The sequence below is a fragment of the Molothrus aeneus genome, chromosome 31 (genome assembly GCF_037042795.1).
Source record: "Molothrus aeneus isolate 106 chromosome 31, BPBGC_Maene_1.0, whole genome shotgun sequence".
NCBI classification, from domain to species: Eukaryota; Metazoa; Chordata; class Aves; order Passeriformes; family Icteridae; genus Molothrus; species Molothrus aeneus.
Window position 1 is genome coordinate 1,680,658 of NC_089676.1, and position 16,437 is coordinate 1,697,094.

A 16,437-nucleotide genomic window follows, 5' to 3' on the forward strand; every position below is an offset into this window, starting at 1 on the left:
TGGGATCAATGGGATCAATGGGATCAATGGGATGGGATTGGGATGGGATCAATGGGATCAATGGGATAGGATTGATAGGATCAATGGGATCAATGGGATCAGATCAATGGGATCAATGGGATCAGTGAGATGGGATCAATGGATCAATGGGATCATTGGGATGGGATCAATGGATCAATGGGATCATTGGGATGGGATCAGTGGGATCAATGGGTTGGGATGGGATTGATGGGATGGGATCAATGGGATCAGTGGGATGGGATGGGACGGACAGGGGGACACAGTGAACCCACCCGCGTTTCCCGGCGTGCCTGGGGGTCCCATCCATGTCCCCCCCCTCAGCCAGGTGAGTGCTGGGCGGAGCAGCCCGACAGTTACCTGTCCATCGAGGAGTGCACGGAGCAGGACATGTTCTTCCTGGCCCCCGGCGCCTCCGAGCCCGACTCCGACCCCGACGAAATCTTCCTGAGTGCCCACGACGAGCTCAGCCCCCTGGGGACCCCCGAGGGACCCCCGGGCGAGGGGACAGCCCTGGAGACCCTGGAGAACCCAGAGATCCTGGAGAGCCCGGAGATCCCGGAGATCCCGGAGATCCCAGAAATCCCAGGGACCCCAGAGATGTCAGAGACCCCAAAAATCCTGGAGATCCCAGAGAACGAAGAGATCCCAAAAATCCTGGAGATCCCAGAGATGTCAGAGACCCCAAAAATCCCAAAACTCCTGGAGATCCCAGAGAACCAAGAGATCCTGGAGATCCCAGAGATCCCAGAGACCACAAAAATCCTAAAAGTCCTGGAGAACCTGGAGATCCCAGAGATCCCAGGGATCCCAGAGACCCCAAAAATCCTGGAGATGCCAGAGATCCTGGGGAGTCCAAAAGTCCTGGAGATCCCAGAGATCCCGGAGATCCCGGAGACCCCCGAAATCCCAGAGATTCTGGCCCAAACACCCCCAGAAAAGGATGGTCCAGGAGTGGGGGGACCCCCCCAGCAGCCCCATGGGGAGGGGGCTGCAGAGGGAGACCCCAGCCCCAGGACGGGGGTGTGGGGTGAGGGAGGAGGGCTCGGGGGTCCCGCTGGGAATGGGGGTGCAGATGGAGCTGGATCCCAGCCCCTCATCCTGGGGGAGGGGGATCCCCGGGATTTAGGGGGGTCTCCTCCAGCCCCACCCCTGGCTGAGCCCCCCCAAGAGCCCCCCAAGCCCCCAGCCCCGGGGTCTGTTCCCAGGGGGGTCCCAGACGGGGCTGGTGTCGCCCCTGGGACCACCCCAAGCTCCCCCTCTCCCCCTGCCCTGGTCCCCAAAAACCTGGAGCTGACCCAGGACGAGCCCCCCAAAAACCTGGGGACCCCCAGGCCCTCGGAGCTGATCCAGGATGGGTCCCCAAAACTGATCCGGGATGAGCCCCCCAAAACCCTGGAGCTGATTTGGGATGAGCCCCCCAAACCCCCGGAGCTGATCCACGCTGATCCCCCCAAATCCCTGGAGCTCCCTGGACCCCTGGAGCCCCCAAAATCCCTGGAGCCGACTTGGGATGAGCCCCCAAAATCCCTGAAGCTGATCCAGGATGAGCCCCCCAGAATCTCAGAGCCCCCCAGACCCCTGGAGCCGATCTGGCGTGAGCCCCCCAAATCCTGGGACACCCCCAAATCCCTGGAGCCGATCTGGGGTGAGCCCCCCAGACCCCTGAATGTGACCCAGGATGGTGCCCCCCAATCCCGGGACCCCCCTGGACCCCCAAATCTGATCTGGGACAGGTGCCCCAAATCCCTGGAGCCGATCATGGCGGAGCCCCCCAAATCCTGGGACACCCCCAGACCCCTGGAGCCGATCCTGGCCGAGCCCCCCAAATCCTGGGACACCCCCAGACCCCTGGAGCCGATCCTGGCCGAGCCCCCCAAATCCTGGGACACCCCCAGACCCCTGGAGCCGATCCTGGCCGAGCCCCCCAAATCCTGGGACACCCCCAGACCCCTGGAGCCGATCCTGGCCGAGCCCCCCAAATCCTGGGACACCCCGGTACCCCCAAATCCGACCTGGGACGGGCGCCCCAAATCCCTGGGGCTGCTCCTGGCTGGGCCCCCCAAATCCCAGGACCCTCCGGGACCCCCAGATCCGATCCGGGACGGGCGCCCCAAATCCCTGGGGCTTCTCCCGGACCCCCCCCGCAGCTCCCGCCGCCCCCTCCCCATTTTGGGGGCGCGGGTGATGCTGGCCCGGGCCGTGCCCGTGGTGCCCCCCAAACCCCACTTTGCCCGTGCCCTCCCGGGACCCCCCCAAATCCCCCTGGGAACCCCAAAATTTCCCCCGGCACCCCCAGGGACCCCCCCAAATACACCTGGAACCCCCCCAGATCCCCTTGGGACCCTCCCAAATCCCCCTGGGACCCCCCCAGGTCCCCCGGGGACCCCCTGGCAGCCCTGGGGGGGTGCGAGCGCTGAGCGTGGGCAGGGCCCCCCCAGAGCAGAGTGCAAATAAATAATGATAAAGTGAGAATGAAATGGTAATGAAATGATAATAATAAAAATACCAAGGTGAGAATTCCAGCGTCAGAGATGCTGGTGGGTGGTTGGTGTTTATTTATAGATTTTATTTTATTTTTTATTTAAATTGAATTTTATAGTTTTAAATTTAATTTAAGATTTTATTTTACTTTATTTGAATTTGAATTTGAATATTTATTTTAAAATATTTTTTACGAATTTATTTATTTTTAAAAAATATTATTATTTTAATTTTTTTAAAATTTCTTTTTTAATTTAGAAACATTGGGGACATAGGACATGAGGACCTTTGGGGACACTGGGACAGGGAGACATGGGGACATTGTGACATGAGGTCATTTGGGGACACTGGGACAGGGGGACATGGGGACATTGGGACACAGGGACAGGAGAACACGTGGCTGTGGGCACCTGGGCACACAGACACACAGGAACATGAGGACAGAGACCCACGGGGACAGGGGGACACCGAGGTGACGCTGAGGCCACACAAGGCCGGCCACAAACCCCGGCCTTTGTTTACACCGCCGCCATCTTTGCCTCAACATGGCGGCGCCCACAGCGGCCTCACCACGGAGGCGGCTCGGGCTCTCCGAGCTCATCCCCCAAACCTCTCCGGTACCGACGGGTGGGTCGGGGATCCCTCACCCTCGGCAGCCCCCGGTCCTTTTCCCACGCCGCCATCGCGGCCCTCACCGAGCGCCGCCCACTTCCAACATGGAGCCGCCCTCACCCAAGATGGCGGCGGGGCAGCGGAAGCGCCGCGCGCCTTCGCCGTCTAAGATGGCGCCGCCCGCAGCGCCGCGCGCTAAGATGGCGCCCGGCCGTGAGGGCGGCCCTGCCCGGCGCCAAGATGGCGGCGCGGCGCTGCGGCGCGGCGCCCCGGCCCAAGATGGCGGCGCGAAGCCGGGCCGGGGCCGCGTGAGGGGGGAACTTCCGCCCGAGCCCAAGATGGCGGCGCGGCGGCGCCGTGCGCATGTGCGGGGCCCATGGCGAGACAAGGGGCCGAAGGCGCGCAGGGCCCGAGGCCGAGAGGTACCGGGGGGGCCTGGGCGGCCCCGGGGGGCGAACCCCGCCGGGAACGGCGGCACCGCGGCCCCGGCACAGCCCCGGCGGCGGGGGGGGAGCGGCCGCGCCCGCCGGGCCCGCGGGGAGGGGCGGGGGGAGGGCGGCGGGGGTGACCCCCCCTCAGGCGCGCGCGGCGGGGTGTCACTGTCACCCCCCGGTGCTGTCCCCTCCCCCCCGCTCGGTAACCACCCCCCCCGTGTGTCGGTGTCACCGCCGTGAGTGTCGCCACCCCCCCCACCCCCCCACTTTGTCACCGTTTGCGTCTGTCCCGTCCCCACCCCCCGCCGTGGCAGTGGCGCCCCCGTTGTGGACCCTCCCCCACTTTGTCACCCTTTTTGTGTCGCCTCCCCCCCTCTGTCCGCCCCCCTCCCCGTGTGTGTGTGTCCCCGTTATGTCGCTGTCACCCCTCTGTTTGTCACCCCCCCCGTGTCTGTCCCCTCCCCCCGTGTCACCAACCCCCCCCCCCGCGTCACCCCCCCCACCATGTCACCCCCCCTTTGTGTGTCCCCACTCTGTCACCCCCTTCCTGCCCCCCCAGCTCTGTCACTGTCACCCCCCTCCGGTTTTGTCACTCCCCCACCTTGTGTCTCTCCCTGGCTCTGTCACTGTCACCCCCTCCTTGTGTCCCCCCCCCCGTCACTGTCACCCCACTGAATGTCCCTCCCCGGTCCTTGTCCCTCTGGGTGTGTCACTGTCACCCCCTCATCACTGTCCCCCATCTGTCACCCCCCTTTCAGTGACCCCCAGCTTGTCACCTCCTGGTGTCCCCCCCATTTCCTCATCCCGGGGGAGGTGACAAGGGACAGCCCCCCCTCCCCGCGGTGTGACACTGGGGTGGCCGTGGTGTCACTGCTTGGGGTGACACTGGGGACACACAGCGGGAGGTTACGGCCACCTTGGGGTGACCCAAAGTGCCCCCCTGGGCGAGCTGGTGGCTTTGGGGACAGGCTGTGTGGCTTTGGGGACACGTTGCCACCTGGGGGGGAAGGGGGCAGTGAGGGGGCACCTGGAGGTGTGGCTGTGGTCACAGGTGGTGGCCACTGTCCCATCATGGTGGCCAGGTCCCCATTGGTGTCAGGTCACCGTGGCCACCACTGTCCCATGGTGGTGACCAGTGTCCCATCATGGTGACCAGTGTCAGGTCAGGGTGGCCAGTGTCCCATGGAGGCTGGTGGCTGGTCACAGTGGTCACTGTCCTGCTGTGGTGGCCACTGTCCCATGGTGGTGACCAGTGTCAGGTCACCGTGGCCACTGTCCCATGATGGTGGCCAATGTCTGGTCAGGATGGCCAGTGTCCTGTCCCAGTGTCCCATCCCAGTGTCCCGTCCCAGTGTCCCATCCATGTCCTGTCCTGGTCCTGTCCCAGCTCCTGTCCCCATCCCTGACCTCCTGTGACCCCCATGTCCCTGTGCCATCCCCATCCCTGTGTCCCTGTCGCCATGTCCCTGTCCCTGTATCCCCATCTCTGTCCCCATCCTGTGTCCATGTCCTGTCCCTCACCCCCTTGTCCCTGTCCCCATCCCTGTCCTATCCCCATCCCCATGCTCCTGTCCTGTCCCTGACCCCAGTGTCCCCATATCCTGGTGTCCCTGTGTCCCAGTGTCCCTTTGTCCCTGACCCCAGTGTCCCCATATCCTGGTCTCCCTGTGTCCCAGTGTCCCTTTGTCCCTGACCCCAGTGTCCCTTGTGTCCCGGTGTCCCTGACCCTGTCTCCCAACATCCCTGACCCTGCTGTCCCTCACCCTGATGTCCCTAGTGTCCCAATGTCCCTGACCCCGCTGTTCCCATGTCCCTGTGTCCCACTGTCCCCATGTCCCACTGTCCCCATGTCATGCTGTCCCTGACCCTTCTGTCCCTGTGTTCTGGTGTCCCTGACTCCACTGTCCCTGTGTCCCCATGTCCCCACATCCCTGCTGTCCCCATGTCCCTGCTGTCCCCACGTCCCTGTGTCCCTGTCCCTGTGTCCCTGCTGTCCCCGTGTCCCTGCTGTCCCCACGTCCCCGTGTCCCTGTCCCCGCAGGGCTCTGAAGGCCGTGAGGCTGCTCCGCTCCCGCCCCGCTGATGCCCGAGGGAGCCGAGCCATGAAGGGGTGAGTGAGACCCCAAAAGCCACCTGGGACCCCAAAATCTGCTCTGGGAACCCCAAAACCCACGTGGGACCCCCAAAATCTGCTCTGACAACCCCAGAATTCACCTGGGACCCTAAAAACCCATCTGGGACCCCAAAACCTACCTGGGATCCCAAACTCTCACCTGGGGTCCCCAAAATCTCACCTGAGACCCCAAAACCTGCTCTAGGATGCCAACATCTCCTCTGGAACCCCAAAACTCACCTGGGACCCCCAACATCTGCTCTAGGAACCCCCCAAGATGACCTGGGACCCCAAAATGGCCCCAGGACCCCAAATCTTTGACCTGGGACCCCCCAAACTGCCCCAGGATCTCCAAATCTCATCTGGGACCCCCTAAAACTGCACAAAGATCCCCCCCAAATCTGATCTGGAACCCTAAAATAGCCCAAAGACCCCCAAAACTGCCCCGTGGGTGGGACACACGAGGGGTGGGGGATTTGGGGGTGTCCCAGATTTGGGGTTTGGGGGTTTGGGGGGGCTCAGGGACCACCCCCGTCCCCTCACTGTTTTGTTCCCCCCTCCCAGGCAGCAAAAAGCAGCTGAGACCGAGGAGGGGACGGTGCAGATCCAGGAAGGTGAGGGGGGACCCCGAAATTGGGGTTTGGGGGGGGATTTGGGGAGGTTTTGGGGTCTTTGGGGTGGATTTGGGGAGGTTTTGGGGTTTTTTTGGGGGGGAATTTGAGAAGGTTTTTGGGAGGTTTTGTGTCACGCCCAATCCTGTATCCCCCCTCAGTTTGGGGTGTCCCCTCCTCAATTTGGGGTGTGTCCCCCCCCCCCCCTAAATCCTGTGTCCCCCCACTCCCCAGTTTGGGGGGCCCCCTCCCCAATTTGGGGTTCTTCCTGCCCAGTTTGGATGCCCCTCCCCAGTTTGGATGCCCACTCCAGTTTAGGGAACCTCCTCCCCAGTTTGGGGTTCCCCTCCCCATTTTGGGGTTCCACCACTCCAGTTTGGGTGTCCCCCCCAGTTTGGGGTGCCCCCCCAGTTTAGTGTTCCCCCTCCCCAGTTTAGGGTACCCCCTCCCCAATTTGGATGGCCCCACAGTTTAGGGTACCCCCTCCCCATTTTGGGGTTCCACCACTCCAGTTTGGGTGCTCCCCACAGTTTGGGGTGCCCCCTCCCCAATCCCATGTCCCCCTCCCCAGTTTAGGGTACCCCCTCCCCAGTTTGGGTGCCCCTTCCCCAGTTTGGGGTTCCCTTCCCTGGTTTGGGTTCTTCATGTCCCCCCAATTTCGGGTGCCCCTCCCCAATCTAGGCTACCCCCTCCCCAGTTTGGGGTTCCCCCTCCCCAATCCTGTATACCCCCAGTTTGGGATTTTCCCTCCCCAGTTTGGGATTTTCCCTCTCCAGTTTGGGGTTCCCCCCTCCCAGTTTAGGCTACCCCCTCCCCAGTTTGGAGTGACAGTTTGGGGTACCCCTCCCCAATTTGGGGTCCCCCCCCCCAATCCCATGCCCCCCCATCCCCAGGCTCGGTGGCCACGGGCGAGGACCCCACGAGCGTGGCCATCGCCAGCATCCAATCGGCCGCCACCTTCCCCGACCCCGGCGTCAAGTATGTGTTCAGGACCGAGGGCGGCGGCACGCAGGTACACGCCTGGCACACCTGGGTGCACCTGGGGGCACCTGGGGTACACCTGGGGGGGCTTGGATACACCTGGGGTACACCTGGGTATACCTGGGGGCACCTGGGGTACACCTGGGGGCACCTGGGTACACCTGGGGTACACCTGGAGTACACCTGGGGGCACCTGAGATACAGCTGGGGGGGCTTGGGCACACCTGGGATACACCTGGGGGCACCTGGGGGGGCTTGGATACACCTGGGATACACCTGGGTATACCCGGGGGCACCTGGGGTACACCTGGAGGGGCTTGGGGGCACCTGGGATACACCTGGAGTGCACCTGGGCACACCTGGAGTACACTTGGGCACACCTGGGATACACCTGGGGATTCACCCAGGCACACCTAGGAGCACCTGAGTACACCTGGTGCACCTGGGGGCACCTGGGATACACCTGGAGTACACCTGGGCACACCTGGTGGGGCTTGGCTATACCTGGGATACACCTGGGGCACACCTGGGAGGCACCTAAGATACACCTGGCATACACCTGGGACACACCTGGCATACACCTGGGCACACCTGGAGTACACCTGGGCACACCTGGGGGGGCTTGGATACACCTGGAGTACACCTGGGGACACCTGGGGGACACCGTGGGGTGGCTCTGGGGAGGTTTCTGTATCACACCTGTGTGAGGTGCCCCACCTGTCCCAGGTGATCCAGGTGGTGACACTGGGGATCTGGGGTCTCCGTCACACCTGAGTGTCCCACCTGTGGCAGGTGCTGTACCAGGTGATCCAGGTGGTGACACTGGGTGGCTCTGGGGGGGTCTCTGTGTCTCACCTGTGTGCTGTCCCACCTGTGGCAGGTGATCCAGGTGGTGACACTGGGTGGCTCTGGGGGGGGTCTCTGTGTCTCACCTGTGTGCTGTCCCACCTGTGGCAGGTGATCCAGGTGGTGACATTGGGTGGCTCTGGGGGGGGTCTCTGTGTCTCACCTGTGTGCTGTCCCACCTGTGGCAGGTGATCCAGGTGGTGACATTGGGTGGCTCTGGGGGGGTCTCTGTGTCTCACCTGTGTGCTGTCCCACCTGTGGCAGGTGATGTACCAGGTGGTGACACTGGGTGGCTCTGGGGGTCTCTGTGTCTCACCTGTGTGCTGTCCCACCTGTGGCAGGTGATCCAGGTGGTGACATTGGGTGGCTCTGGGGGGGTCTCTGTGTCTCACCTGTGTGCTGTCCCACCTGTGGCAGGTGATGTACCGGGTGATCCAGGTGGCTGACGGGCAGCTGGACGCGCAGACCGAGGGCACCAGCGCCATCAGCGGCTACCCGGCCACGCAGTCCATGACACAGGTGCGTCACCTGGCCACGCCCACTGCCACACCCACTGTCCCCACCCCACCTGTGCCCCACACAGTCCGTGGCCCAGGTGTGTTGTAGTGCCACGCCCACTGCCACACCCCCCTGTGTCACCTGTGCCCTGCCCAGACTGTGACAGGTGTGCCACATGGCCACGCCCACTGCCACACCCCCTGCCATGGCCTGGGCCTCACCTGTGCCCCACCCAGGTGGTGACCCGGCTGTGCCATGGGGCAGGGTGACACCTGTGTCCTGTCCCTCACCTGTCCTTCACCTGTGTCCCGCCATCTCACCTGTCTCTCCTCTGTCCCACCTGTCCCACCTGTGTCCTTCACCTGTGTACCTCACCTCTGTCCTGCTGGACTCACCTATTCCACACCTGTCCCCCTGTCCCATTTGTCCCACCTGTGTCCCACCTCCCTTACCTATGTCCTTCACCTGTCCTACCTGTCCCCCCCTCACCTGTTCCTTACCTGTCCCCTGTATTCCACACCTGTCCCACCTGTGTCCCTCACCTGTGTCCCTCACCTGTCCCCCCTGTCCTTCACTTTTCCCTTATTTGTCCCTCACCTATCCCACCTGTGTCCCTCACCTGCGTCCATTACCTGTCCCACCTGTGTCCCACCTGTGTCCCTCACCTGTGTCCCTCACCTGTCCCACCTGTGTCGCTCACCTGTGTCCATTACCTGTCCCACCTGTGTCCCACCTGTGTCCCTCACCTGTCCCACCTGTGTCCTACCTGTGTCCAACCTGTGTATCTCACCTGTGTCCCACCTGTGTCCCTCACCTGTCCCACCTGTGTCCTACCTGTGTCCAACCTGTGTATCTCACCTGTGTCCCTCACCTGTCCCTCACCTGTCCCTCACCTGTGTCCCACCCGTGTCCCTCACCTGTCCCTCACCTGCCCCTCACCCGTGTCCCTCACCTGTCCGTCCCCTGTCCCCAGGCGGTGATCCAGGGCGCGTTCACGAGCGAGGAGCAGGTGGACTCGGAGGCGGCTCCCAGCGAGACTCACTACACCTACTTCCCCGCGGCAGGTGTGGCCGACGGCGCCGCCGCCACCGCCGCCACCGCCGCCACCGCCGTGGTGACCACGCAGAGCTCCGAGGCGCTGCTGGGACAGCCCACGCCCACAGGTGAGCACCTGGCCGGAAAGGCCTCACCTGGGTGGGTTTGGGGCACCTGGATTGGGTTTGGGGGCACCTGGGTGGGTTTGGGGCTCACCTGGATTGGGTTTGGGGCTCACCTGGATTGGGTTTAGGGGCACCTGGATTGGGTTTGGGGCTCACCTGGGTTGGGTTTGGGGCTCACCTGGATTGGGTTTGGGGCTCACCTGGGTGGGTTTGGGGCACCTGGATTGGGTTTGGGGCTCACCTGGGTGGGTTTGGGGTCATCTGGGTTGGGTTAGGACCCACCTGGATGGGTTTGGGGGCACCTGAACTGAAATGGGGCTCACCTGGGTGGGTTTGGGGTCATCTCGGTTGGGATTCACCTGGGTTGGGTTTGGGGGCACCTGGGTGGGTTTGGGGACACCTGAACTGAACTGGGACTCACCTGGGTGGGTTTGGGGACATCTGGAATGGGTTGGGACTCACCTGGATGGGTTTGGGGTCACCTGGGTTGGGTTGGGATCGTGTGGATGTGTTTGGGTCTCACCTGTGGCTCTGGGCTCCAGGGCAGTTTTTCGTGATGATGTCACCACAGGAGGTGCTCCCGGGGGGGGCCCAGCGCTCCATCGCCCCCCGAGCACACCCCTACTCCCCGTGAGTACCTGGGCACACCTGGGGGCACCTGGGAGACACCTGGGGCACGCCTGGGGCACACCTGGGACACGCTCAGACACACCCCTGGTCACACCTGGACACACTGGGACATACCCAAACACACCTGGATGTGCTGGGGTACACCTGGGACATATGTGGAGATACCTTGACACACCTGGGTGACATCCAAACACACCTGGGGCACACCTGGGACACGCTTAAAACACATCTGGACCTGTTGGAGCACACCTGGGCACGCATGGGGACATCTGGGCACACCCAGGACACACCTGGGACATGCCCAAACACACCTGGGCACATTCGAACACACCTGTGCCCACCTGTGCCCCTCCCCAGGAAGTCGGAGGCTCCCCGAGCCACGCGGGACGAGAAGCGCCGGGCACAGCACAACGAAGGTACCGGGACGGGGGACCCCGATCCCAAAGGGGGACCCCGATCCCAGTGCCCCATTCCCACCTGGAATTCCTGTTCCCATTCCCCGTTCCCAGTTCCATTCCCACTGTCCCACTGGGAACCCCCAATCCCATTCCTACTGGGAACCCCCAATCCCATACCCCAATCCCATTCCCCAATCCCAGTCCTACTGGGAATCCCTGTTCCCATTCCCCGTTCCCATTCCCCACTCCCAATCCGATTCCTGTTGGGAATCCTGTTCCCAATCCCTGTTCCCAATTCCAATCCCACTGGGAATCCCTGTTCTCATTCCCCATTATCATTGGGAATCCCCGTTCCCAATTCCCGTTCCCATTCCCATTTCCACCAGGAATCCCATTCCTGATCCCCATTCCCCATTCCCCATTCCCAATCCATGTTTGCATTCCCATTGGGAATCCCCATTTCTGATTCCCCCATTCTCATTCCTATTCCCACCGGAAATCCCGTTCCCATTCCCAATTCCCCCATTCCCAATCCCAATCCCACCAGGAATCCCCATTCCCATTCCCAATCCCCCTGGGAATCCCCGTTCTCAATCCCATTTGGAATCCTTGTTCCCAATCCCCATTCCCAATCCCCATCCCACCGGGAATCCCCATTCCCATTCCCCGTTCCCAGTCCCTTTGGGAATGCCCGTTCCTGGTTCCCAATCCCAGTTCCCCCATTCCCAATCCCAATCCCACTGGGAATCCCGGTTTCAGTGGAGCGCCGGCGCCGGGACAAGATCAACAACTGGATCGTGCAGCTGTCCAAGATCATCCCTGACTGCTCCATGGAGAACACCAAATCCGGACAGGTCCATGCCTTGGGGATTATTTGGGATTTTTTGGGGTTTTTTGGGATTGTTTGGGATTTTTTGGAGTTGTTTGGGGCCCCAGCAGTGACCCCCAAACCCCACAGAGCAAGGGCGGGATCCTGTCCAAGGCCTGCGACTACATCCAGGAGCTGCGGCAGAGCAACCTGCGGCTGAGCGAGGAGCTGCAGGGCCTGGACCAGCTGCAGATGGACAACGAGGTGCTGCGCCAGCAGGTCAGACTGGGAGCACTGGGAGGGACTGGGATAGACTGGGAATGGGATTGGGATGGGATCGGGGTCATGGGAATGGGGCTGGGATGGGATTGGGGTCATGGGAATGGGATTGAGATCAACTGGGATTGGGATCGATGGGGCTGGAGCAGCTGCAGATGGACAACGAGGTGGTGCGCCAGCAGGTCAGACTGGGAGGGACTGTGGGGAACTGGGAATGGGATTGGGATGGGGTTGGGGTCATGGGAATGGGGCTGGGAATGGGATCGGGGTCATGGGAATGGGGCTGGGATGGGATTGGGGTCATTGGGATGGAATTGGAGTTGTTGGGATGGGATTGGAGTCGTTGGGATGGGATTGAGATCAACTGGGATTGAGATCGATGGGCCTGGAGCAGCTGCAGATGGACAGCGAGGTGGTGCACCAGCAGGTCAGACTGGGAGCACTGGGAGGGACTGGGAATGGGATTGGGATGGGATCGGGGTCATGGGAATGGGGCTGGGATGGGGTTGGGGTCATGGGAATGGGGCTGGGATGGGATTGGGGTCATTGGGGTGGGATTGGGGTCATGGGAATGGGGCTGGGATGGGATTGGGGTCATTGGGATGGGATTGAGATCAACTGGGATTGAGATCAGTGGGCCTGGAGCAGCTGCAGATGGACCACGAGGTGGTGCACCAGCAGGTCAGACTGGGAGAGACTGGAGGGAACTGGGAATGGGATTGGGGTCATGGGAATGGGGCTGGGAATGGGATCAGGGTCATGGGAATGGGGCTGGGATGGGATTGGGGTCATGGGAATGGGATTGAGATCAACTGGGATTGAGATCGATGGGCCTGGAGCAGCTGCAGATGGACAACGAGGTGCTGCGCCAGCAGGTCAGACTGGGAGCACTGGGAGGGAACTGGGAACGGGATTGGGATGGGATTGGAGTTGTTGGGATGGGATTGGAGTCGTTGGGATGGGATTGAGATCAATGGGCCTGGAGCAGCTGCAGATGGACAGCGAGGTGGTGCACCAGCAGGTCAGACTGGGAGGGACTGGGAAGAACTGGGATAGACTGGGAATGGGACTGGGATGGGATTGGGGTCATGGGAATGGGGCTGGGAATGGGATTGGGGTCATGGGAATGGGGCTGGGATGGGATTGGGGTCATGGGAATGGGATTGAGATCAACTGGGATTGAGATCGATGGGCCTGGAGCAGCTGCAGATGGACAACGAGGCGCTGCGCCAGCAGGTCAGACTGGGAGGGACTGGGAATAGGGCTGGGATGGACTGGGAGCACTGGGAATAGGGTTGGGATGGGATTGGGGTCATTGGGATGGGATTGGGGTCATTGGGATGGGATTGAGATCAACTGGGATTGGGATCGATGAGTCTGGAGCAGCTGCAGATGGACAGCGAGGCGCTGCGCCAGCAGCTCAGACTGGGAGCACTGGGAGGGACTGGGAATAGGGCTGGGATGGGACTGGGGTCATGGGAATGGGGCTGGGATGGGATCGGGGTCATTGGGATGGGATTGGAGTTGTTGGGATGGGATTGAGATCAATGGGCCTGGAGCAGCTGCAGATGGACAATGAGGTGGTGCACCAGCAGGTCAGACTGGGAGGGACTGGGAAGAACTGGGATAGACTGGGAATGGGACTGGGATGGGATCGGGGTCATTGGGATGGGATTGGGATGGGGTTGGGGTCATGGGAATGGGGCTGGGATGGGATTGGGGTCATGGGAATGGGATTGAGATCAACTGGGATTGGGATCGATGAGTCTGGAGCAGCTGCAGATGGACAGCGAGGTGGTGCACCAGCAGGTCAGACTGGGAGCACTGGGAGGGACTGGGGAGCACTGGGATGGGGTCTGGGGGATGTTTTGGGGTGCAGGAGGATATTTTGGGGTCACTGGGGGATGTTTTGGGGTGTCCAAACACAGGTGGAGGAGCAGAAGAACAAGAACCTGCTGGTTTGGGTTACTGGGAGTTACTGGGCTATACTGGGAACACTGGGAGTGCACTGGGGGATATTTTAGGGTCTTGGGTGATATTTTGGGGTGCAGGGGATATTTTAGGGTCACTGGGTGATATTTTGGGGTCACTGGGGGATGTTTTGGGGTCCCCAAACGCAGGTGGAGGAGCTGAAGAACAAGAACCTCCTGCTGCGGGCGCAGCTGCGCCAGCACGGGCTGGAGATCGTCATCAAAAACGACACCCACTGACCCCAAAAACCCCAAAACTCACCCCAAAAATCCACCCAACACCCCCTGCCCCCCTCCCCTGCACCCCAAAAACCCCCCGGGACCCCCCCCCCCCCCCAACACCCGCAGCCCCTCCCCCAGCGCTCGGTTCTGCCCCTCCCCCCCCCAATCATGTGACCTCCCCCCCTCCCCCAAATCCCCCCAAAATCCCCCCAAAAGTCGCCCCCGCACCCCAAAATTCGCCCCCCACGCTCTCGGCCCGGCGGGCCCCTCCCCCACCCCACCCCCTACCATTTTGGGACCCCTCCCCCCCCCCCTTAAAATTTGGGGCCCCTCCCCTTCCCCCCCCCCCAAAAAAAAAAGGGATTTGGGGTCGCCCCTCCCCCCCCCCCCCCACCCCGCGGCCCCCGGGGGGGTTTTGGGATTTTGGGGGGGGGGGAGGGGATTTTTGGGGGGGTTTGGGGTGTTGGGACCCTCACGCCCCCTCCCCCCCACCCCCCCTTTTTGCCCCTCCCCCCTCCCTTTCCCCTCCCCCCCACCCCCCCTCCCCCCGCGGGGTTTTGGGATTTTTTTTTTTTTTTTAAACTCTCGGAATTGCAAAAAAAACCAACAAAAAAAAACCCCAAAAAGGAAAAAAAAAATAATTCCAGGCTTAAAAAGAAAAAACCAAAAAAAAAACAAAGAAAAAAAAAAAAGAAATAAAAAACAGGGATTTGTTTTTTTTAGGGTCCTTAAGGTTCTTCCCAGAGCCCATCCCAAAACCCCCAAAGGGACCCCAAAACCCCCAAAGGGACCCTAAAATCACCTGAAACCCACAAAGTGACCCTAAAACTCCCAAAATCTCCTAAAACCATTTAAGGGACCCTGAAACTCCCAAAGCAACCCCAGAATTCCCTGAAACCCCCAAAGAGACCCCAAAATCCTTCTGAAAGGGCCAAAGGGAGCCTAAAACCCCAAAAGGGACCTCAAAATCCCCCTGAATTCCTTCAAGGAACCCAAAATGCCCCTGAAAACCCCAAAGGCATTTCCCAAAAATCTCCTAAATCCTCTAAAACCTCAAAGGGACCCCAAAATCCCCCAAAACCCCAAAAGGGACCCCAAAACCTTCAAAGGGAGCCCAAAATCCCCAAAAGGACCCCAAAATTCCCTAAAACTCCCTAAGGGACCCCAAAATCCCCAAAGGGATCCCAAAACTGCCCTGAAACTTCCAAAGGGATCCCAAAATCCCCTAAAACCCCGTAAGGGACCTCAAAACTGCCCTGAAACCCCAAAAGAGACCCCGAAATTGTCCCAAATTCTTTCAGGGACCCCCAAAATCCCCTTGAAAACCCCAAAGGGACCCCAAAACCCCCCAGGAGCTTCATCCCCCCCCCCCCCTTTAGTGCCCCCACTGGGGGGGGACTGGGCCAAACTGGGGGGCACTGGTTTGTACTGGGGGGGTCACTGGTCCAAACTGGTCCAGACTGGGAACCCTGGGTGGTCACTGGTGGTTACTGGGGGGGTCACTGGTCCAAACTGGGAGCTCTGGGAGGTTACTGGGAGGTTACTGGAGGTCACTGGGGGGCACTGGTCCAAACTGGGAGCTCTGGGTGGTTACTGGGAGGTCACTGGAGGTCACTGGGGGGCACTGGTCTGAACTGGGTCGTCCAAACTGGGAGCCCTGGGTGGTCACTGGTGGTCACTGGGCGGGGTCACTGGGGGGCACTGGTCCAAACTGGGAGCTCTGGGCAGTCACTGGTCCCAACTGGGGGTCACTGGTCGGGAGGTCACTGGAGGTCACTGGTTTGTACTGAGGGGATCACTGGTGGTCACTGGTCTGAACTGGGAGCTCTGGGCAGTCACTGGGTGGGGTCACTGGGGGGCACTGGTGGGCACTGGTCCCATCTGGTCCAAACTGGGAGCCCTGGGCGGGGTCACTGGTCCCAACTGGTCCAAACTGGGAGCCCTGGGCGGGGTCCCTGGTCCCAACTGGTCCAAACTGGGAGCCCTGGGCGGGGTCACTGGTCCCAACTGGTCCCAACTGGTGCGGACTGGGAGCCCCTCCCGGGCCCTCAGCGCCCCCCACCGGCCGAAGCCGCGCGGTCTCCACGGCAACGCCAGGCCCCACCCCTCGCGCGCTCCCATTGGCCAGAAGTTCCAGCGCGCTCTCCCATTGGCCGCCGCTCCCCGCCCTCCCCTTTAACCAATCAAACCACGCGGGCGGCACCGCGCGGACCAATCAGCGCGCGCCGCTTTGAACCGATAGGCGGGACAACCAATAAGAGCGCGGAGGGGGCGTGGCCCGCGCGGCACCTGGCGGGGTGGGCGTGGCCTGGGTGGGGCGGGGGCGGGGTTTGGAGGGGCGGGGCGGGGCGGGCGCACCTGGAGCGGGGCGGC

At 61.6% G+C, this 16,437-nt stretch overlaps 1 protein-coding gene across 1 annotated transcript; it reads left to right on the forward strand.

Moving 5' to 3' along the window:
* The first annotated feature begins 3,449 nt into the window (after positions 1-3,449).
* USF1 (upstream transcription factor 1) lies at positions 3,450-14,165 on the forward strand. The gene is made up of 11 exons (XM_066568128.1): positions 3,450-3,536; positions 5,590-5,658; positions 6,226-6,275; positions 7,166-7,284; positions 8,517-8,618; positions 9,571-9,760; positions 10,300-10,387; positions 10,745-10,803; positions 11,545-11,639; positions 11,744-11,872; positions 13,993-14,165. The coding sequence occupies exons 1-11, from the start codon at positions 3,478-3,480 to the stop codon at positions 14,080-14,082; spliced, it is 1,050 nt and encodes a 349-aa protein (XP_066424225.1). The 5' UTR covers positions 3,450-3,477; the 3' UTR covers positions 14,083-14,165.
* The last annotated feature ends 2,272 nt before the right edge of the window (positions 14,166-16,437 follow it).